At 41.5% G+C, this 24599-nt stretch overlaps 1 protein-coding gene across 2 annotated transcripts; it reads right to left on the reverse strand.

Moving 5' to 3' along the window:
- Positions 1-246: 246 nt before the first annotated feature.
- otud3 (OTU deubiquitinase 3) lies at positions 247-24395 on the reverse strand. 2 transcript variants are annotated; one of them, XM_043675790.1, is made up of 8 exons: positions 23974-24395; positions 10722-10870; positions 8660-8772; positions 5588-5710; positions 4876-5022; positions 3291-3387; positions 2489-2667; positions 247-1265 (listed from the first exon to the last, which is right to left on the reverse strand). In XM_043675790.1, the coding sequence occupies exons 1-8, from the start codon at positions 24174-24176 to the stop codon at positions 1089-1091; spliced, it is 1188 nt and encodes a 395-aa protein (XP_043531725.1). In that variant the 5' UTR covers positions 24177-24395; the 3' UTR covers positions 247-1088. The 2 variants fall into 2 exon arrangements, with proteins under 2 accessions (XP_043531725.1, XP_043531726.1); XM_043675791.1 differs by lacking the exon at positions 23974-24395 and adding an exon at positions 22706-23378.
- Positions 24396-24599: the final 204 nt, after the last annotated feature.

A 24599-nucleotide genomic window follows, 5' to 3' on the forward strand; every position in this document is an offset into this window, starting at 1 on the left:
CAGAAATACAACTTCTTTAGAAATTGTTTAACAGGCTTAGTTTCTCAATGGGGTGAATAGATGTTTGTTACTTTATATGCAGAGGAAAAATAGAGTATCACAAGCAATTATAGGATGGCCGGTTGTTTTACTTTGTTGTCCATAAGAATTGCTGTTTCGAACATTTAGTGGCTATTCTCAACCACTTTCCACAATCAAATGGTTCCCTACTTTCAAGCAAGGAAAAACCTCACGAGGTAGATAATCAACAAATAAATTCAGGAATTTAATTAACTTAAGTCACCTCTAAAAATATCTCTGACAAAGCTTTAATGAATAAGATACAGGAATATCTGGTGTTAATAAAAAGTTGCAATTCTTCCACTTGTCTTATACTAGATTAACAGCCATTCAGCCTACTCAGATAAAGTTCTTAGCACATTCTGTTTGGAAAGGAACCTTCATTTTTGGTGGTTAGCAGCATATTCGCACTCTTTACTGAAAGAGTAAAGTCCTGGTAAGGATTAAAAAGGAACAGCTTCACTTCGATTAATGTTTATGGCCCTACCCCACCTGATGCCCATTGGAAAACACAGTGTTTCCGGAACACGATACCAATGATGTTTTTAGAAATGTTCAATATGCCAAAGCCAGTATATAATGTAGTTTCTAAAGAAAGGGCCTCATATTTCATCTCCAGTATTGATCATTAAAGATGTAAAGAGTGTGATAACTTAAAATATAATACAGCCAGCCTGTAACCCATGTTTGCAGTTATTAAAGAGCTTTCTTGTCTGTAAATCCATTTACTGCTAGTTCATCCACATATACATTTTGCAAAACTTATTTAAATTTTGACTTGTTACTCTATGAAGATTTACTGCATTTGTAAAATGCAAGTAATCCACTGCTTCCACCTTTAGGCCATTTCTTCCCCTTTGCCCATGTTCATGTTTGCAAAGAAAACAAGTTCTTCAAAAGATGTGAAATCAAATACTTTCTTAATCGAGAGCAGCATCAGAAAACCTCTCCATTTCCCATGTTATCTCCTACTCAGGAGACTTATGTAACCATTCAATGTCAGATGATTGCCAGTTGCTGTCCACAAATCAAATATTTAAAGTTGTAAATGTTTTCACTAAGGTAACTGGTGCCTGAAAGTCTCTATTGGTCCCATTGTCTTCCATATTATTGCTCCTGCTCTCTAGGACCTTCTGTCGGTGTCGTTCCTCCTGTCGTTTCTTCTTTTCCAACCTTTGCTGTTCTTTTCGCTGCTTGTTCGTTACCTATAATTTTAAAATGCAAATGGACTAACAGAATCAGGGTGCTGCATTGATAAATACTACCCACTTTAATAACCAATATCCTTAATAAACATTTCACTGCTTTCTGTAATGGAAATTTCAAAAATGATCTTTATATTAAGTAAAATACTTCCTTAAGTGTTTCTTCAGAGAGTAGTTGATGATGATGTTGAAGTTGCACTTTTAGCAGCTTCCTGGTAGCCCCAAGTCTCTCCTGGACCAGAACCCAGAAAAATCCCATGTTGCTCCCTCATCTTTGCTGAATAAACTGATCTCAGCTGGGGCAACAGCTTATATGCCATAATTTGCTTTTCCTTTGTTCAGGAATGCAGAGGGCACGTGTTACTTTTTGTTAACTACTATCTAGTGACTACACTAGAAGTGTAAGTGTTTATAAGTTGAAAGAGGACAAGACTGGGAATGCCCCTTGCAGTCAAACAGATTGCCAATGTTCATTGTTGAGAATAACTTGAGAATATTAGCCACTTGAGCAAAATACTTGGGTGAGGGAAAAGAATACCCTTTGCTTGGGGAACTGAACTTCAGTAAGGAATCAATATTTTCAGGAGAGAGGAGCAAAGCCAAAATATATAAAGTCACATTATTTCCAGTTACTTACTGCAGATCTGTCGATAGCAGCACTAAATTTGATGATGATGTTGGGAGGTAATTAGTGTCTCCGAAAATAGTTGATGTGGTTATCTGCCATTGTTTCATTAAAATTAATTCAGAAATGAATGTTTCAAATTCAAAGATGGCCATGGATTGGCCATGCCAAATTGCCTTTAGTGTCCAGGGATATGGAGGTCAGATGGATTAGCCATAGGAAATGCAGGATTAGAGGGTAGTGTAGGGGCTGGGGCTAGGTGGGATGCTCTTCGAAGTGGACACGGAGTGGTCAGTGTGCTGCTTCCACACTGTAGGGGTTCTAGGATTCTTTGAATACTAGCCAAAAATGATGTTGCAAACAATGAATTGAGAGACTCAGGAATGGACAAAGTTACCCATATGTCATCACCTCTATAGTGCAGTGGAATCCATTCTGCATTATAACATGGAGTATTCTAGGTCACTGAGAATCTCGAGGGCACAAGTTATAGAATCACAAAAAGTGATTCAGGTGCATACATTGTAGACACAGGACACTTTGCATATCTCTCTTTTCGTTTGTCCCAGTTACTTCATCTAACATAGATCCTACACACCTTATTTCTGGTTCTTTTGTTTTCTTCTACGTCATTGGGCCGCTTATTGTTTTCAAACTCTTCAGTATTGACAGTGTGATTTCCAAAAATCCTGTTAGCAGTTCCATTCTCCATCCAGAGGGGTGACATGTGCGGAGGGCTGCAATTAGAACCGGTTTTGTTGGAATCTTCATCACTATCTAAAATCAAAAATAAAACAAAATTGAATTATGAAACACACGTAGGTCAGAAACTGGGTTATTCAACAGACAGCAGTTATGCTCCAGTGAATACAGAATGACTGAATCTCAACTGTATCATGTAAAAGACATGAGATATTATATTTTAAAAATTTTTCAGATAAATCGAATTCTGATCCAGCAGACAATAGGTTTACTTCTTCGACCAACAGAGAAGCTGTCAAATTGGAACTTGTCAAATCTCTTCTCTTATAAGGTGTAATCTTTTATTTTGCTGGAGCTAGGCTACTTGCTGGGACTATTTAAAGAAATATAAACTAGAACCGTCTGGAAACTTGTATAAACCGAAGTGCACACCCAAGTACAATTTAGAAATATCTTTAATGCTATAAATGGAAGCCTACACTTCTGCAGCAAATGCTACTTTCAGGATCTTCGACAAGTCAGATATTTAAAATAGAAAACCAGCATCGAATCCAGAGCATCAAAAGGAAAATCTTAGATAGAGGCAATAATAAAAATGGGATGTCAGTCAGAAAATCATTATAATTCAAAATCTCTAACTGAAGTGAACTTACAACATGTACGCAGAATAAATGTAAATGTTTAGGTGTGGAACTCACTGCTATTCTTCAGTTCATTGGTCTGCAAAATGGTGAATATTACAGACCCTATGTTGTAGTTTTCAGCCTCCAGATTCTGTATAATCATATCAGTATCCTACAGGAAAATGAGGAGAACAGTAACTGTACAATAAAATCTCTTCTTCACTTTCGCAGTTTTTCTGGGGTCATCTTGTGTGAGAACTGGCTGTTGTTGATGTAAGGGCTCCATGGGCACTGCAATCCCTCTCACACTCAATCCCCTGGCTATTCGTGAGGCTGCAGCTGCTATCCTAACCAAAATCCATCTTGTCCTCAAAAAAGACATATGTATATATTTCTGATGGGTGGCCAGCAGTACCAATCCTGCAAGATTTTCCCCCACTTCAGAATCAAATAGCATCATGGTCAACTGTAGCAACATTAGTGCTGCTGACTTGACCAACAGACTCCTGGTCAGTACAACTGAGTACCACATTGGATCAAGTAGTCTAGGTTACTGTGGTTCATTGCAGAACTAGGTGCAGGGAGTCCATGTTTAACAATAATCCTTGTAGTGTAATCTCACTTTAATATTATCAGGGCCAGAAATCTCTGAGTTGTGTGAGATCGGTTTTAATATTGTTTATTGCAGTACATTACCTGGATCATATCATTTTACCACTAGTGAAGATCGTTCTCAGCATCTGACTTGCAGTCTCTCCCTTGGCCTCTCTGCTCCCGAAGCCCATGCAGGGAGGCCCCAGCCTATGCAGGGAGGCCCCATCCAGCTAGCTCCAAATTACCCAGGGAAGTTGCCTACTCTGGGCAGCAGCTACCCTGGGTCCTGTACATGTTATATTTTTGTTTTTAAATGTACTTCTTAAAAATCAATGTATGAATTTAGCCACTTATGGCTGAGGTGGTTCTGAATTTCAACTTATATGCTGAGGAACCAAATTTCAGTATAACATGGATTCCTATGGGAATTAATGCTTCACTTAAAATCTAAGTGAGGACAACTGTACCTGATTAGGCACAGTGCTAATAAACCACAAATGTAATTTTCTTCTCAACAACTAAAATTAAATATGTAAATCCTGCATCATAAATTTCAAAGGAAAGATTCACAGAAAGTAAAGACTTGAGAGTAGGGATGGAAGCCACACACAAAGTATGGACACATAGTGAGCTTGAAATTTTCAAATAAAACATCTCAAAATCAAATTTTAATTTAAACAGAGTACTGCACCATTACAGTTTTATAGAAATCTGATAGAAATGAAAATTGTTTGAGTAGACAGATACATCTTTACAATTAATTAAAATAGATTTTACTTGATATTGTTAATTCACTATAGCTGCATCAAAATTTTGGATCTCACTTTCTAACAGCACTGTGAATGTACCTAGAGTACATGAACTGTATCAGGACAACAAGGTAGCTCACCAGCATCTTCTCAATACGCAATAAATCCTGGCCTGCTAATGATGTCCACTTCCCAAATAAGAATGTAAAGTTTGAGAGTCTGGTCCCAGTAGTTGGACTTTTACTTTATTTGCTTTGCTGCAAGTTTAGCCAAGGCTAGTTGAAACTAGGCTGGCCAATCAGTTTTCAGTTACTTACCATGCACCCCGTTGCATTGCGTACTTTCTGAATTGCATCATCCAAATCAGTCTTGGTCACCTCACTTTCAAAATCCCGTATATCTTCCATCTGGTAATGGCTCATTTTGTTTCGATCTTTCTTCTTTGGATCATCTTTAACAAGCATCTATGAGTGTCATAATTAAACATGAATTCCTATGGATCCAGTGATACACCAATCTTTTCACAATACATTCAGTGCTGCATTAATACCAGAAACAAAAGAAATACCCAAAAAACACTGCAAGACAAGAAGCAACTCTCCAGAACATTGCCTCAAGATTTCTTGAGAACTTTAAATTAGCCTTGCAACTCACAGTGGACCAACGTATCTGGTGGTTGTAGTCTACTGAAGTTAAAATCAGATCAATGCTTTGTCTTTAGTCGTCCTGAATTATCATTATATTCAGACAACCTGAGCAATCAACATTAGAAGAATTAAACTTCCATGTCAGCAAGACTTCGCAAGTTAGTTTACCAGCAAGCTCATACCAATATGTTTTCTAAGCAGCTTAATGACATCCAATTCAGTCTCTTCCTCTTGTTTAAGAATTCAAATGCAGATTACAGACACTTCCAATGAATTTAACTACTTGGTGCTAACATTGCATGATTCCCATGAAGAAAGATGACACCTGAAAAGAGGAAGTATACCAAAGGGTTAAGGACCACAAACACATTCGTCTACTAACCTCTGTCTTTAGGTTTGCAGGTGCTTCTGAATTATCATTGAGCATGCGTACGCTGTCATAGTGCTCCCCATATCTGTAGGCAATATGCAACTCTACAGGATTGCTCTTACGGGTTCCAAAAACCTGCAGAATTTTAAAAAAACTATTCTAATAATAATTACTTAGTAGAGTGTGTTATTTGTATGATCATAAAGGAGACATTTGATATAACAGGACAAGGTTTTCATTACATTGTGCATGTTCTTCAGGTGATTTGTTTTGTACAATGGAATCATAAACAGAGGAAACTTTTTCCCTCAACCAGATTCAATAAAGACACTGCAGGTGAACTAAAGACAGAGTTACCTACAGCAAAGTCACTGGACACATGGCATGCACACAGACAGGCCACATTTAACTTATACTGATAGAGCCCTGAGTATTTACTGCATATAAATATTGCAGAACCTGAAAATGTACAGTACAGACTTCAAACTCGAGCTGCACAGGGATCTCACGTAAAAGCAGTCCAGTATCTCTCGTTGACTGTCTCATAGAATTCTTTCATGGGACATGGTTATCACTGGCAAGACCAGAATCTGTTGCCCAATCTTAATTGCCCTCTTGAACAGGTGACTTGAGGCCATTTCACAGAGAAGATCAGAGTAATGACATTGTTATGGGCCTGTAGTGAAATGTGGGCCAGTGTAGGTAAGGACAGCAGATTTCCCTTCCTAAAAAGGACATCAGTGGAATGATGGGTTTTAAAGAGAATCATCATGATTACTGAGACTAGCTTTCAATTTCAGATTTTAATGAATTGATTGAATTTACTGAATTTCCCCACAAGTCACACCATGTTATCTGAAACAAATCAGGGGCCCAGTTTCTGAAGTTAATCCTATATTATTTATGGCAGCTTTGGAGCATTATTTGTTCTCATAAGTAGTTACCAGAGTCCCAGAGGTCATTATGTTCTTATATAAAAGACCATAGGGCTGTTCTCACAACAGAGACAAAGCAGGCAGTGAGTCTAACCCATGAAGTGACCAGGCAAGGAGCAAGAAGAGAGAAAGTCGAGAAGGCAGGACCTTCAAGGCAACCTCAGCCAGTGTGGGAATTGAACCTGTGCTGTTGGCGTCACTCTGTATCACAAATCAGTCATCCAGCCAGCTGAGCTAACCAATCCCAACTTCTACTGGTTAAACAGATAAAATGCTTTATTATCCCTTGTCCTACGTCAACATGAAAATATATCCAATGGCTGAGTAAGTGATGCACCGTTCCAACTTGTGTTCTCCTGACCTGAAGTGCTTGAGACCAACATGGAATGCCCAAAGCAAGAATATTTTCCATCACCCTGCATTACTTAACATCTTTCCTCTTCTTGAGCACAACCACCAGTGAAATACAAAACTTAAAATCACAGACATTGTAGTTTACTCCAAGTAAACATGGCTACAAAAGTTAATCATTCATTGTTTATGATTGCCACAGTGTGCCAATGTGTGTGCGTACGAACTAAAAGATGCACTGCAACAACTCATCAGAGCTCCCAGACAGAGCTTTCCAAACCCACGACCTCTGCCACAAGGGCAGATGCATGGAAACACCCACAGCCTGCAAGATTACTTCCAAGTCATAAATATTCCTGACTTGGGAATATTTTGCTGTTCCTGGCTTTTGGCCCAGTAAAAATGAAGGAACTCAATCCCTAATACTCTGGGATAATACATCTGCACCTGATGAACTTCAGAATTCAAAAGGCTGCTCAAGGATAATTAGGGCTAAGCAATAGATGCTGGCTTAACCAGGAATGCCCACATCTCTCAAATTAATTGAAAAAACTCATTCATGATAAATTGCTTAAATTTCTTTCTGGTCTGCTGCCTTGCAGGGTTAAGGAAAGGGATACATCCAATACCAGGCTTATTAAGAGTCATGAGATGTTATGATTTATTTCACAGTTACGATTTTCTGGAAACAACAGCCCAGGAATAGAGACCAAATCTCTATTGGTTTCTCATTGACTGACAATGAAGTCCTAGCTTCATAGGAGTGCTTTTTCACAAGCTTTCATGAAAATGCTTGACTTATCTTCACCACATATTCAATTCTTCTGGCTAAATCCTTCTTCTTCTTTCTCTGAAAGTGCTATTCTTTGTTAGTAGCACAAGTGACGAAATTGTGTAACTCCCTAATGCTTTAACTTGCAAAGCCAGGCAATGAATGTCAGCAGGAATGACTTAGCCCAGCAGAATACCCTTTCCAAAATCCCATCTCCAGGTCTGCAAGTTTGTTCTTGCTTCTTGGATGTAGTAGTGGAAGAAGCCCAGAAAAGTTTCTTTCATTTACTTTACATTCTATCAATTGTTTCTTTAAATTCCATGTACCCTCTAATCCTGATTCAATGCGGTGGTGGTGATGATCCTGCTCTGTCTTAATTACTCTAATTTAGAGTTCTACTGTTACCTATTTCACTATCCAAGCTCCCTTGCTATTGTTTTTGCAATTGTTACACCTCAGACAGTAAAATAATTACATCTCTATGAAATTAGATTTGTTGTGATGTCATAAGGATGCAAGAGCTGCCTGATTAACCATCCATCATGAAATACCTATGAGCCACCAGCAGTGATGTAAGAGTTGCCATTTTAGCAAATAATAGTTCTCAGCCAAGGTAGTGAAAACAGATACAAAATAATCACCCATCAAATGGCTACCCCTCCTGTACATGACAATAAACATCTGACACAAAGGCTCTGTCAACTGGTAATGTCATATTTTGTAATAATGAGCTTTCAGAAACATTGCTGGCTGGAAACATTAAACTCTTGTATAAAGACCACATGTATGATGCAAATCTAAAACTTTGCATCAGAATTCCAGTATAATAATGTATGTTTATTTGAAGTCTTTAACAGAATATGCTGCAAAATATTGAAGAGTGGAAGCGGAGTAGAGAATATGATGTGAAAAGATTCTGTGCAAATCACTTCCAGCAAAGGAGTTAGATATTCCAATGCAACATCTTCCAAACACTGCATTAGCTTGGCATGTCAGTGTGATTTGTTACGCAGCACTGTAGGTTACCTGCCAAAGTGGGGCATTAAGCTGGTGAATCACAATATTCACTTGGTTGTTCCTTGCGAAGGCGACAATTGCATCGTTGCCGACAAATGTGCCTGGCTTTTCCAGATTCGCAACTGAAAATTAGATATCAAAACAATATTGTAATAATATATAGCAAACGTTATCCCCATTTGAAGTCAGTTGGAGGAGTAATACTGTGGCCTCAACACTCTGTCAGTTTAGAGATTTGTAAGTATAGGAACCAGTTTATTTCATGAGTCCTCACAATTCCCCGTCACGTTAGTCCTCATTGACCTGCAATTACTCCCGATTCCCTGGCGTGTAACTCTGATTGCTGGTTTATCTGCCTATCACCACCTTTGAGACATCTTTTTAAAAGGCACTATAAAAATACAAGTTGTTGTTGACTATAGGTGAAAGATTATCCAGCATTAAGAGGTAGCATTTCCTGCATCAATTATTATCTTATTAAGCACAACTGCATGCAGAAGATGCTACCAAAAATAGCTGGACACCCCAGCTAACATAATGCAGCTTTCAGAATTACACAGTGGCATCAGGTTATTCCTAAGTGCTTTATGGTCAATAAAATACTTGTGAAAAGTTCTCACTGTTATAAAGAAAGAAATACAGCAGTCAATTTGTACATAAATACCAATGATGTAGTAAAAAAACAGGTAATTTCCTTTTATATAAAAAGAATGGTTTATCTAGAACATCAGAAGAATTCCCTGTCCTGCTTTACTTACAGTCATGCTCGCCATCTGAGGGCAGAGAAAGCTTTGGTTTAAATCAAAAGTCTGTTTATTCAAGACTGACTTAAATTCAACAGCCCAGATTCTGCTGCTTTCTCTGGAACAAAATTCCACCTTCTGAAAGAAAGCAATCTCCTCACTTCTATCTTAAAAGGGAGAATTCTTATTTTTAGACTGTGTTCCCTAATTATATTCTCCAGAATATGAGGAAACATCTGCCCAGTATTCAGCCCTTCATGTCCCCTCAGGATCTTACATGCTTTAATAAGATCATTTCTCATTGTTCTAAACTCCAATGGGTATAGGCCCAAATTGTTCAAACCTTTTTCATAAGATCCTGAACTACTTGCAATGGGAGTTTAACTTGTTTTCAAATAAAGGAGACTAAAACTGTACATAGTACAGCAGTTGTGGTCTCACCAATGCTCTGTCTAGTTGCACGAATTTCCCAATCCTCTTGCAACATCCAACAAATTCCATTTTCTTCCCTAATCACTTGCTGTATCTGCATACTAACCTTTTTGTGATTCATGTTATCAGAACACCCAGGTCACTGTGTACCTCCGAGTTCTGCACATTTCTCTCTGTTCAAATAGTATGTTGCTAAAGGGGATGAATTTAAATTTTCCCACATTATACCATTTGCCAAATGTTTGTCCACTCACTTAAACTACCTATTATTATAGCAGACCCTTCAGTTCTTCCTGACAATTTACACTTCAACCTATCTTATATCATCAATGAATTTAGCTACCATACATTTGAACCCTTCTTCCATGTCTTTGATATAGACTGCAAATCGTTGATACCTCTCCACTAACTTCTGCAGCATTCCATCAGTCACAGTTTGCCAACCTGAAAAAGACCCATTTATTCCTAGTCTGTGCGCCATGTTAACTAGCCAAACCTTAATCAGTGCCGACAGATTACTCGCCTACACCATCTGTTCCTATCTTCAAATGCCATTTTGAAATCCAAATCCACCTTGCTTGTTACTTCCTCAAACGACTCTAATAGGTAAACACAATTGATATTTCCTGATTCCATTATAAATGTTGGTCTGCTATAGCCTCTTTAATAATGGATTCTTGCAATCTCTCTATGACAAATGTAAGGATAACCTCAGATGAAGGAAGCGGTTAAGGACCCCCAGGCAAATAATGAGTACCAACCAGAGTAATGTTAATAACACTGCATGTGCCACACACATCCAAACTACATCTGTGGCCAACATAAATCTCCTGCGATCATTTCTCTCTTTCTTTGCTCATACTTTAAGTTAATGAGACAATCACATTAAGACTCACCATATCGATCAAAAGGGACATCATCCTCTACAAACGGTTCAAAATCTTGACGATGTTTTATCATGAAGTCCACTGTTTCCCTCCGGTGCTTTAGGTGGTTTCGAGAATGACCTTCAAGCTGATCTCCAAGAGCACGAAAGAGACAATTCCTTATCAAAAAAAAGTAGACAATTCATTGTTTCTAATTTAGAGTGGCAAATTCAAAGTAAAAATCAGCAACTTCAGGATGGTAGCTTCACAAGTGCAATTACAGGCCCTTGAAGTTACTGATGGATTTCAATCATTAGGCAGTCATGGATTAAGCCATGACAAACAAGGTCAAAGTTTCACTATCAAAAGTAATTCAGGATACAATCTAACCGTAGCAAAAGGGATGGGCACAATATTCCATGGCACACAGCACACTTCATTGTCACATTTCTACAGCTACATAAACAAGTGACAGAATAGTTTCTGGTTGGAAATGACCTTTGGCCCACATAGACCAATAATCCACAATATTCTCTTTGTTCATTTTAAATAACACAGAACTTTCTTTTTGACAAAAACAGTGTCTCTTCTTGAAACTCATTAAAGTTTTTTCTTCACGACTCATATTGATAATCTGTTCCACATACTACCTTAAACAAAAATAGAAATTTCTGGAGAAACCCAGCAGGTCAGTCAGCATCTGTGGAAAGAAAGCAAAGTTAACATTTTCAGTTCCATGACTCTTCAGAGGTCACTAGGAAACACTTGTATTTATATTGAAGCAGAATTGTGGGTGAGGTGGAAAAGGGGTTAGGAATCAGGCTCTTAAGGTAATTAACTTAATGGGAATCTTAGAGGCTGCTGAGTTCTCCAAGGAGAAAATATGTTGTTGTTTCTCGAGCCTGCATTAAAGGCTTGCTAGAGGCCTGTGACAGAAATGTTGGCTGTGAATGCAGTGGTGTGTTGAAATCACAGATAACTGAAAACTTTGGGTGATTTTTACAGACATAGTGTAGGTATCCTGCAAAGCAGTCATCCAGTCTGATGTTTCATCTCCTCACTTTTGTAGAAAATACATTGTGAACAGTGAATATGATAGACTAGACTGAATGAAATAAAGTGAATCACCACTTCACCTGGAAGGCCTGGGGTGTTGGACGTTGAGGAGGAAGGAAGTAAATAGGTTGGTGTTACACCTTCTGCGATTGCATGGGAAGGTACTGTGAGAGTGCGAGAAAGTGTTGGGTATGGAGGAGGACTGTACCAGAGTGTCCTGGAGGGGGCAGTCCCTGAGGTATGCTGACAAGGCAGGGGAGGGAAATGTGTGTCTGGTCATGCCATCCTATAAAAGGTGATAGAAATGGTGACATAATCCTTTGGAAGTGAAGGCTGGTGGTGTGATAAGTGACAACCAGAAGGACCTTATCACTGGTGTGGGAGAGAAGGGAAAGAGTGAGGGCAGGAGATGAGTTGTACACAGCTCAGGGTCCTGTTGACTACAGGTAGCAGGGAATCCTTGAATGAGAAAAAAAAAGTGAATATTTCTGAAGCCACCCCGTGGAAGGTGGCATCATCAAAACAGATGTGATGGAGATGAAAAAGGTGTCCTTGCAGGAAGCAGGGTACAAGGATGTACAGTTAAGGTAACTGTGGGAGTTGGTGGGTTTGTAGCATATATTGGCAGACAGCTTAATCTCCAAAAATGGAAACAAATGGTCAAGTAAGAGATGGGAAGAATCACAGATGGACCAGGTGAAGGTGACGATAGGGTGGAAATTGGAAGCTAAACTAATAAAATTATACAATTCCAGCGAGAGAGAAAGGGAAGCAACACCAATTATATCATTGATGGTACTGGAGAAAGAGCTGTGGGTGGGGTCAGAGTAGGTTTGGAACAATGAAGGTTCCATGCAGCTCAAAAAGAGACAGGCATAATTGGGGCCCTATGGCCACTCCTCTGACCTGAAGAAAGCGAGAGGAGTCAAAGGAACTGTTTTGTTGAGAAAAAGTTTCTCCTGCATTTTTTTTTGTCCTCAATTTGTTTATGAGATTTGTGCTTGAATTCCATCTGCTGCAGAAAAGCCTACGTGAGAGTCAACTTGTCCAAACCTTTCACTGTCATCACATTCAAGAAAGGAAAGAGTTAGGGTTGTCACTCTTCCTTTGTACAGTACTGCTTCACATTTGGAGCTCAACCACGAAGCAATTATTTACACCACACCCAATCACTGAATGTTCTTTGTCCAAGGAGGGAGACCAAAATGGCATAAACCAGACATTGTCTTTGAAATAATGCCAGAGGCTGGTGTCACTCTTTATTTATATGTGGAGTGGCCTTGACACTGATCCAGCTGTCAGAGTGAACATGTTGTGTGACACTCCTGTTCTTTTTTCCTTTTTTTTATTATTAAACAGTACAGTTTACAAATAATTAACATTAACAGCTGTTTACAGAGAAACAACAATTTACAACGACAAGGAGCAGCAAGGCCAGGCCCCAAACTTCACCATTCAAACAGTTTTCAGAGAAATGAGGACAAGCTTCAAATCCCATTTTCAGTCATCACAAAATTAAATGCAACAAATACATGCAAGACAGTCCAAATTAGATAAGAAACAGTGCATAGAAAACAGAACCCCCCACCCAAGCAACCCAACAAGCCACTTGTCCTTTCTACCTTTTGGCCATTTAAAGGCAGCTCGCCCCTATGCCCCTTCTGGCTCCTCGGTCCACCCTGACACACCTTCCAGCTACCTCTAGGACAGCCTGTCCTGCTTCCCCACCCTCCGCAGGACAACAGCGATCAGGACACCTACCCACCTTCTGGTTTCCCTAACTGCCTTCGCACCTTCCGGCCGCCTCTAGGACCGTCCGCCCGGAGTGACAGCGCGGAGGACGGTAAATCCGCCTTCCAGGTCTCTGTCTGCCCCTATGTACCACCTGATTCTCGCCCACCCCAACACGCCATTCGGCCTGTGAACTGCCCTGACACACCTTCCAGCCACATATAGGACAGCCCGTTCCCCTTCCTGAGATGACGGCGCACAGGGCAGCCCACAAGTCATCTGGATCTCAGCCTGCCCCTACTCATGTTCTGGCTCTTGGCTGGGCTCAGAACAGCCTATCCACCTTTCAGTGTGACTGGCATCAGGGTGGCCTACCCACCTTCCGATTCACAGGATAGCCTACCCACCGTCCAGCTCTGGGGGTGACAGCTTTCAGGATGACCTATGAACTTCACAGCTTACAGTGAGGCCTGCCAGACCCAGGGACACACAAGACATTGCCTGTTGGGTTTATCACCTGCACTAAGTCAGAGTCAATTGTCAACAGACTCCCTTCTGGTACAGAGTCCATTACCATAAACAATTCCCTTCAGAAGGCAGAATCCATTCCCAGGAATAGAGTCCACTCCAGTGTGCAGAGTGCATTGTCAGAGACAGAGTCCACAACCAAAGGTAGAATCTACTCCGGTATTAAGAGTTCACTCCTGAAGGTAGAAAATGCATAGCCCACAGCATACACACAGATGTTCAGTCTTCATAGAAGCCTGGTCTTTCCACAGAGAACCAGGCCGACTCACAGGAATACAGTTCATTCTAAAAGGCGCAGTTAGCTCACAGATGATTCACTCCAACAGGCAGCAAATGCTCATCTTCCAGCACATACACAGGTGTTCAGTCTTTACAGAGGCCTAGTCTCCAACAAAGAGCCAGGCCTACCCACACAGGAACAATTCAACTGGAAAGGTGCATATTCTCATAGAGACTCAGTCCAAACACCAAAAGAAAAGTGAAAATACATGCCAAAAACAAAACAGAATGCAAGGACTAAGCCGTGCTGCAAATTCTACAATGTCCTTTTCTCAAAGTAAAAAAGAGAAGAGAAAAAAGAGCTGAATTGCACCTGTAACACATTGACTGCGTAAATCAGCTAGTTCAGAAATCAGTCCTCAGTAAAAAAGGAATGCCAGTTAACAAACTGGATGTGTAGATCAGCCAGTTCAGGAATCAGGTATCCCCCTAAAAAAAACCAGAAACCAACAGCAGTATACACTGGCTATGGCCAGTCAGGTTGGAGTCAGTGCCCTGACACAGATGGAGAGTCCTTGACACTGATCCAGTTTCCTGAGAGCCAGCTCTCAGAGTGAACAGGAAACGTCCCATTTTTTTATTAAACAATACAGTTTACAAAACAATTAACATTAACTGCTTTATACAGAGAAACAGCAATTTTACAAGGGAGAGGGGGGAATGGCAAAGCCAGGCCCCAAACCCTACCGGTTCAACCAGTTTTCAAGGAAATGAGGACAAACCTCAAATCCCAGTTCCAAATCATTACAAAACAGTAATAATGACATTTGTATATGCAAGACAGTCCAATTACATAAAACAGTACATACAATAGGAGACCCCGCAGCAACCCAGCAAGCCCCCCCGTCCCTTCCACCTTCCGACAACTCTAAGGCTGTCCGCCCCTACGCCCCCTCCGGCTCTCGGTCCACCCAATGCCCCTTTCACCCTGACACACCTTCAGACTACCTGTAGGACAGCATGTCCTGCTTCCTCAACACCCCCGACCCCAAGACGACAGCGGTCAGGACAACCTAGCCACCTTCTGACTTCCCTAACCGCCTTTCACACCTTCTGGCCACCTCTAGGACAGCCCGCCTTGGTACCTGCCCAGGGTGACAGCGCTGAGGACGATCTCCACACTTACATTCATGATTCTTCTGATGCTTTACCATTGTTGCACAATTTCCAGCTTTCTGATCCTAGCTACACCCTCTTCACCATGGATGTGCAATCCCTCCCCATGCCCATCCACCATCAGGATGGTCTGAAGGCTCTCTGCCTTTTCCTTGGAAGAACACCTGACAATCCATCCATCCCCACTGTCTTTTGGTTGACAGAGTTCATTTTTACTTCGAACAACTTCTCCTTTATTTCCTCTCACTTTCTCCAAGACAAGGGTGTGGCTAATGGTCCAGCTATGCCAGTCTTTTTGTGGGCTCTGTGGAACATTTGCGGATCCACTCTTACTCAGAGCCCCACCCACACCTCTTACCCTGATACATCATTTGCGTCATTGGTACTTCTTCCTGGTCTCAATGGAATTGGAAACATTTGTCAGTTTTGCTTCCAATTTGTATTCTTTGCTCATCTTCATTTGGTTTATCTGACTCTTCCCTCTCTTCAGTTTACAGGCTGTCACCACCATCATTACAAGCTCACCAATTCCCACAGTTACTTTGACGACACTTCCTCTCAAACATTCTGGAAGGGAATTTATTTATTTCTTCCAGTTTCTCCATCTCTGTCACATCCATTGTGCCGATGCCACCTTCCACTGGGGTACCTCAGACATGACCACCTTTCTCCTCAACTGGTGACTCCTCCCATGACCAATGGCTGACAGGGTCCTCAGCCATGTCAGTCTCTTTCCCCACACTTCCACTCTCACCCTTTCCCCTGTTTCCCAGAACAATGACAGGGTAGAAAGTAAGGACAAGGTAAACTCTATTAGACTCTGCATTCAAAGAATCACAGCTGCCGTTTTATTGATCGCCAGCAGGATGTCACCAAACACATAAGACCATAAGACATGGGAGCAGAAATTAGGCCATTCACCCCATCGGGTCTGCTCCGCCATTCCATCATGGCTGATAAGTTTCTCAACCCCATTCTCCTGCTTTCTCCCCATAGGTTCTTGATTGTCAAGGGGATCAAAACTTATGTATCTCAAACCTAAATATACTCAATAACCTGGCCTCCATGGTCTTCTGCGGTAATGAATTCAATAGATTCACCACTCTGGCTGAAGAAGTTTCTCCTTATCTCCATTCTAAAAGGTCTTCCCTTTGCTCTAAGGCTGTGCCCTCAGGTCATAGAAATGGAAACATCTTCCCAACATCCACTCTGTCCAGGCTATTCAGTATTCTCTAAGTTTCAGTGAGAACCCCACCCCCCACCCTTCTAAATTCCATTGAGTATAATCCCAGAGTCCTCAAACGTTCTTTACGTATTAAGCTTTTCATTCCTGGGACCACCCTCGTGAACCTCTTCTGAACACAGTCCAGGGCCAATACATCCTTCCTGAGATATAGGGCCCAAAACTGCACACAATACTCCAAATGTGGTCTGACGAGAACCTTATATAGAGCCTCCGAAGTACATCCCTGCTTTTATATTCAAGCCCTCTCAAAATAAATGCCATCATTGCATTTGCCTTCCTAACTACTGATTCAACCTGCAGAGAATAGTGGACTAAAACTTCCAAGCCTCTTTGCACTTAGAATTCTGAATTTTCTCTCCATTTAGAAAATAGTCCATGCCTCTTTTCTTCCTACCAAGCTGTATGACCTCACACTTTCCCATATTGTACTCCACCTACCACTTCTTTGTCCACTCTCCTAACCTGTCCAAATCCTTCTGCAGCTTCCCACCTCCTCAGTGTTACCTATCCCTTTACCTACCTTTGCATTGTCTGCAAACTTAGCCAGAAAGCCCTCAGTTCCTTCATCTAGATTGTTGATGTATAAAGTGAAAAGTTGTGGTCCCAACACAGAGCTTTGCAGAACACCAATTGTCACCGGCTGCCATCCTGAGAAGGGCCTTTTATCCCACTCTCTGCTTTCTGCCAGACAGGCAGGCTTCTATCCATGCTAGCACCTGGTGTCTAACACCAGGGCCCTTACCTTACTCAGTAGCCTCCTGTCCAGCACCTTGTCAAAAACCTTCTTGAAGTCCAGGTAGATGACATCCATTGGATCTCCTTGGTCTAACCCGCTTGTTACTTCCTCAAAGAATTCTAGCAGATTTGTCAGGCATAACCTGCCCCTTGCTGAAACCATGCTGACTTTGCCTTATTTTACCATACACTTCCAAGTATTTAGAAATCTCATCCTTCACAATGGATTCCAGGATTGTAACCATGACCAAGTTTAGGCTAATCGGTCTGTACTTTTCCATCTTTTGCCTTACTCCCTTTATAAACAGGGGTGTTACATTAGTGATTTTTCAGTCCTCTGGGACCCTCCCTGACCATGTGATCTTGTGGGAAATTCTCAATGTTCTATTTCAACAGAAGCATCTAAATACTTACTTTAAATTCAAGGCATATCACACAAGCGCACGGAGCAATCAGAAGTCAAAGCTGCTTGTTGCAATTTCATGTTCTTCTCTCTACTACTAACAGATTAACTAGTCAGCTAAAATGAAAGGCAGACAAATTCAATCTGAGCACACAAAGTTTTCAATTGATAATTCACAGTTCAATTTATTGGCTCAGGAAAAGTAAAACATGAAATGAAAATCCTAAAAGTTATAGAAATCTGTCCATCCAACTAACAGTGCATTCAATATTTCATAACCCAGACAACATCTTTTTTAGAGGCATGGCATTCTTTCCTTGTTTTATAATAAATATATATTTATTGAAAAAATTTTATTCTTTTGAAAAAAGGGAAAAACATTATAAAAATACAGAAAAATAGAAATGTCACACTACTATACTACAGTAATATTAACAATAAACTATCTACCACTCTACAGGATACAATCGTCTCATTTACTTAAGTTAAAATAAACTTGAATTAAATAAAATAGAATTAAATTACAACTGAATTAAGCTAAATTACATTACATTACTCCATTTGCCACACCTCCACCGAAGCTCCCGTCCAAGGGGGCAACAGTTATTATATCTGTATTAACTAGGCCTCCTATCCTGGGATCTTCGGACCACCATACACAGCCCTCACAGCTACATAAAGGCCCTAATCAGTATCACTGATAGGTCCACATGTCTATGTAATTTAGAAAAGGCCACCATGTTTTATAAAATTGTTCCATTCCATGTTGGACCATACTTGTCAGATAATCTTGGGGGACGTACTCCATCACAAGTCTGTGCCACCCCATAAGGCCTGGGGTTTTTACTGATATCCAGTTCACTAGGATGTGCTTCCTTACACAATGTGTAAGAATGTTAAATAACCTCTTCCCGTGCAGTCCTAAAAGAAAGGATACTGGATACATCTTAACTTCAATTCCCAGGATCTTCTCCAGTATGACACCCCAGTATCCACGAATCTTGTCGCTGGCCCAAAACCAAATGTGTAAGGGTGCCTGTCCTAATTTTACATTTGCTGGAGAAGATCCTTTCTTAAAAACTTTGCTAACCTCCCCGGTACCATATAGGCCCTGTGAATGATCTTTATTGCATATCGAAATTTTCTTTACATTTTCCCACATCTCCTCCCATGTTTCTGAAGAAACTTTTTCCCCTAGCTCCTGATTCCAGACCCCATGGAGTCTCTCCATATCCCCCAAGGCGCTCCCTCTCTGCAGATGGCATGTGGTACTAACCAAAAGTGCTCCCCCACATCAGAGTACTCTTCTTTGTCCAACTTGTAGGACTGCGCCAAGAGCGTGGTCTTCTTCTGTATATAATCCCTAACCTGGAAGTATCGGAAAAGGCCCCTATTATTAGGAATTCCATATTTTTGACTAAGTTGGTTGAAAGACCTCTCTCCCTTGAATAAATCTCCAGAACAGAAGATTCCCTTACCCTCTCATGCTTTGAAGCCAGAGTCCATTGACCCCGGCCTAAATCCTGGGGGTTCCACTAATGGGGTGAATGGCGAGGTCTTAAGCAAATTGCCCTCACTCTGCCGCATTATCTGCATTTATTTCACCATATTGAAGATAATTGGACTTTCACAATGCTCAGCTACGGAGCATATCTTATCCATAAACAATAAATTGACGAAGAAACACCTTGCCTGCGAGACCTCAACACCAAGCCATGTTGGCCTCAAGTCCTTACGCACCCAGTCACCCACATATGACAGCAGTGCGCCTATTTTGTATCTCTTCAGATCTGAGAGATTCACCATCCCCATATCCTGCAGAAGTTGCAGCTTGGTAAATTTGATTATTTGGTGCCATAGGTACCCCCTAAAAGATTCAAGATAGCCAGTAAACCTCCGCAGCACCTGTCTGGGTAACAGCAATGGAAGTATCCTCATTGGATAGAATAGCCGAGGAAGGACATTAATTTTAATCAGGGCTATGCAATCTAGCCATGATATTGGTAACCCCCCCACACCACTGCAAATCCTGCTTTATCCTCTCAAACAATTGCACGAAGTTAGCTCCGTACAGCTGACGGATGGTAGGGGTAATAAAAATTCCCAGGTAAAGAAAAACTTTCTGTGACCACCGAAGAGGAAACTGTGTTCCACTGTCCAGCTCTGGCATTTCCACTAATCCTCCCACAGCTATGACTTCTGACTTTGTAAAATCTATCCTGTATCTCGAAAAACTGCCGAATAATTAACATTTTTTATATTAGCCTGGGTATGGACTTTTCCAGGTTAGCCAGAAATAGAAGGACATCATCTGCATAAAGAGTAATGCTGTGTTCCCCAATTCCCACATTTGGTGCCACTATTTCAGGGTTCTTCTGGATGGCATCCGCCAGAGGCTCAAGTACCAAGGTGAACAGCAGCGGCGAGAGAGGACATTCCTGTCAGTTGCCTCTCCCCACATTAAAATTATTTGATTTGACACCATTCATGATAACCACCACATTGGGAACTGTATAAAACACTGCCACCCACCTAGCAAAGGCCAGGGAGCCGTGACCTGCCATAACGTAACCACAGATGGTGTGTTATAATATACCGATTCAGTTGCTTTCAGCCGTGCCTCAAGCATCTGCTGCTGTTCCCCTCTCTGCCTCCTTCTAGTTTTGAATACGAAATAATCAGACCCCTTAAATATGCCTTGGTGGTCTCTCAAAGCACCAATGGACTACTGGCTGTACTCCAATTGATCCCATAAGGCCCTGAATTCTCTTGTAATGTTTTGGACAAAATTGACATCCCTCGACAGAAACATATCCATGCGCCAATGCCATGTGTCTGCTCCACTACCCTTGGTCTTAACATTCAAGTACACTTCCGCATGGTCTGAAATAGTTATGTTCCCAATCCTGCACGCCAACACCAAGTCCAAATAAACCAACAGAATAAAGACCATATCAATTCTTGTGTGACACTTGTGCAGTTTGGAGTAAAAGGTAAAATCCCTCCCATTCAGGTGGAGACACCTTCACATACCCACTAGCCCCAACTCCTCACACAAGTCCACTAACTGTCGAGACTGCTGAGGTATACCCAACAGACCCCTTGGCATCCTGTCTACCCTAGGATCCATGATATGATTAAAGTCTCCTCCTACAATCATGCAGCACATGCCAAGAGCCATTAATTTAGAAACTGTGTCAACTAAAAAATTGACAGGATGCACCGGGGGACAGTAAACGTTCAGGATGCCATATTCTTCTCTTTGTACTAGAGCCGTGAGAATGATGAACCAACCATCCTTGATTTGATCCATCATCTGAAATGGAAGGTTCCTTCGTACCAGCATGGCCGCCCCTCTGCTTTTCAGGTTGAAGGAGAAGAATATCCTATCATACCCCTCCCCGACTGTAACTTCAGATGTTCCCTATCCACTAAATGTGTCTCCTGAAGATCAATGTCAACCCTTTGCTTAAGGTTTGAGAGCACCTTCTTCCTTTTAATGGGGGAAGGACACCACTTTATACTCCAGGTGCATCACCTGAATAGGTCACTAGCCATGACTGCACACTATAGCTGTGGTTCCCCCGAGAGGAAGAAGCCCATTCAATGCGCAAGTGGAAAAAACACAACTTTACAAAATCTAAAAACAATTCCTACAAATGCTACTAAAACTAATCAACTAACCACTACTCTTAACTTAAACAAATAAACATATAAACCACTAATCACAAGAGATCTCCCCCCCACACCCATAGGGGGCATTCACTCCCAACCTTACAGTCATGGCCGTGCCCAAACCCAGGCAATGGGGAAAAAAAAGCCATGTTATTTACACTCATAAAAGTTAACAATGGACACCCCCACCTCCAACCTCCACATCTCAACCCCATACACCTTTATACCAAAGCAGTAACCACCCCTCACCCAGAAAAAAAAAAGAACAGTAAAATAACAGTTAATTACCAATAGATACAATATTAAGCAAACCAAATTTAGAACAAAGAAACGATAAGAAAGTATTCTGCCATTGTCTGCAAACATCTATTCCTCCTTCCCCCTTCGGCCCAAATCAATTATTTCAGAGAGTTCACAAGTTGTTTAGCTTTTTCCGGCGAGTTGAAATTATGGATAGATCCTCCATAATTAAGACATAGTATTGCTGGGTGCCTCACAGAATATTGAATATCCAAGTCTCTCAATTTTTTAACATCAAAAATCGTTTCTTTGTTCTAAATTTGGTTTGCTTAATATTGTATCTATTTGGTAATTAACTGTTATTTTACTGTTCTTTTTTTTTCTGGGTGAGGGGTGGTTACTGCTTTGGTATAAAGGTGTATGGGGTTGAGATGTGGAGGTTGGGGGTGGGGGTGTCCATTGTTAACTTTTATGAGTGTAAATAACATGGCTTTTTTTTCCCCATTGCCTGGGTTTGGGCACGGCCATGACTGTAAGGTTGGGAGTGAATGCCCCCTATGGGTGTGGGGGGGGAGATCTCTTGTGATTAGTGGTTTATATGTTTATTTGTTTAAGTTAAGAGTAGTGGTTAGTTGATTAGTTTTAGTAGCATTTGTAGGAATTGTTTTTAGATTTTGTAAAGTTGTCTTCTTAAGAAAGGTCCTGAAAAAACATTATTTTCAAACCTTTGTATACCAGAGCCTGTGGATCTCTTCCCAGTCTTCTGGATGGTTCTATTATTAACTGCTTCTCTTTATAGTGCTGGAGTCGCACTAGGTGCGGTTTGGGGGCGCCGACCCCACCCAGACCTGCCCATCATGAGTCGGTGGGCCCACTCCACACTTACCCGGCCCAACTAGATCTCCAACCCCAACAACTCCAGGAGCCACCTCTCAAGGAACTCAGCTAGGTTCTCGCCCTCCTCATGTCCTGGAAGACCCACTACACGCAAGTTTTTTTTCTGACCTCGAGCTGTGAGGTCGTCGACCTGTTCCAGCAAGGCCCGAACCTGGCCTTCCAAGGTTTGGATCCGCCCCTCGGAGTTCTCCATCACAGAGTCCGACGCCACGGTCCTTTGCTCGACCACTTCCATGCATTGACCCAGTGCCTGAATCTCCTGCTCATGTTTTGTCGGCATGACAGTAATCGGTTCCAGCACTGTTTCGATTTTATCATGGAGTTTTGCAAACTCCGCGAGCAGGTGCTGCTGTTCCACTGAGCTCAAAGGCGCCACCACAAGATTCAAAGCAGCGGCTGTAGGTGTGCCCGACACAGTACGGGAATGCCCTGCCTGTTGCACTCCCCTAGCTCCTTTTCCTTTATTTGTCTTCATCTCAACTCCAAAACCTCCAAATCCAAATTTAAAAAGGTTGTAGGTGTTCTGCCTGCTTTATACTGACAATTTTTCTCAGGGGTGGCTGATGTGGGTGAGGGGTTGGGCGGAGGAGTAGGAGCCCACCTTGCCTGCGGTATGGCACACAGCCCAACACAGCAGACTTTTCAGACTGCCACCATCTTGAATCTCCATCCCAGACAACATTTTTAAACACATTTTACTAAAATTAGGAATAGAAACCATGAAACAAAAACAAAGTGCTGGAGAAACTCAGCATGTCTGGCAGAAAACATGGCAAGAAAACCAGACTTCATTTCGTATCCAGTAATCCTTTGTCAGAATGTAGAGGCCATGACTCCAGCTTGTGAGAAGTTTCCAAGGTAGGAAGTATCTGGCTGAAAGATCGCTCAGTCTATATTCTACATAAAATTTGTAAGAATTGCTTGCGCATACACACCAACTTCAGGCTTGAAGCAAAGAATTTTTCAATTCAAGTTGAGTGTGTTAAACAAAGTTAAATGTGATGAAATTTGCAATTGTCATCCTCCGCAACAGGTTTTTTAAACTCAAAGCTGCCAATCCCTCACTGCCGAATAATTTTGGTTTTCTCACACAGCAAAACTGGTGATCAATTTACTCTGTGTGGCAATACAGTTTTCGGGAAATAGCAGAGTTACAGCTCAACATACAGTGCTGCTCAGCAGATGCCTTACAAAAAAAAATGTTTAACTCCACCCCCTCCCTCAATGTGAAAGTGAAAATTCAATGTATTTCACTATTGACTTAGAACCAAAACATTGTATGGCATCAGTCACTAACAGCTTTGGGCTTAACATATTATCAAACTGTGATATGCTCCAGAATCATTAGGCAGTGACTGTTATAACATGTTTCTTACCCATCACCAGGAACTTCCCTGAGTTTGAGTCCCATGGCCAGTAGTTGGTTGGCAAAGCTCAAAAACTCTTCATCCTCTGACCCGTCCTGGGCTCTGTTCTTCCTCTCCTTAGCCAGGGCTCGTCTCACAGCCTTCTCGTCCCTTTTCCGCTCCAAATCCAGTTTCTTATTAGTCCTGGTTTTGACCGCTTGCTTCTTGGACATGGCTCCCAGGCCAGCTAGGACCACATGAAAGCTGCAGAGGGTGAACCAGGATCATCAGATAGGCATAGGGCAGAGTGTCACCATAGTGACAGAACCAACTGGAGGAGAAGATGCAAGAGCTGGGTGGAGAGCAAGAAACCAGAGCCAAGCCCTCACTCTGGTCTTGCCCTCGAGTTGAAGGAGGAATCCCCAAAGTTCTGAAACAGCAAAAGAAAGAGAGAAAAGGAGAAAATAGAAGATATTTATTGAGCGCTGAAGGTCAGCTGAGCAACTGTATTACATGATGTTAACGAGTGAAGTCGGACAGACTGAGCTCAGTCCTGCTACATTGTGATATCCTTTGACGCAACAAAACCTACCCGCTACCGGTTTTATTCTTTTCAAGCAGGGCCTAGAGCCAAGTGTGAAACCTCGGGCTTGCGT

The sequence above is a fragment of the Chiloscyllium plagiosum genome, chromosome 34 (genome assembly GCF_004010195.1).
Source record: "Chiloscyllium plagiosum isolate BGI_BamShark_2017 chromosome 34, ASM401019v2, whole genome shotgun sequence".
Lineage (NCBI taxonomy): Eukaryota > Metazoa > Chordata > Chondrichthyes > Orectolobiformes > Hemiscylliidae > Chiloscyllium > Chiloscyllium plagiosum.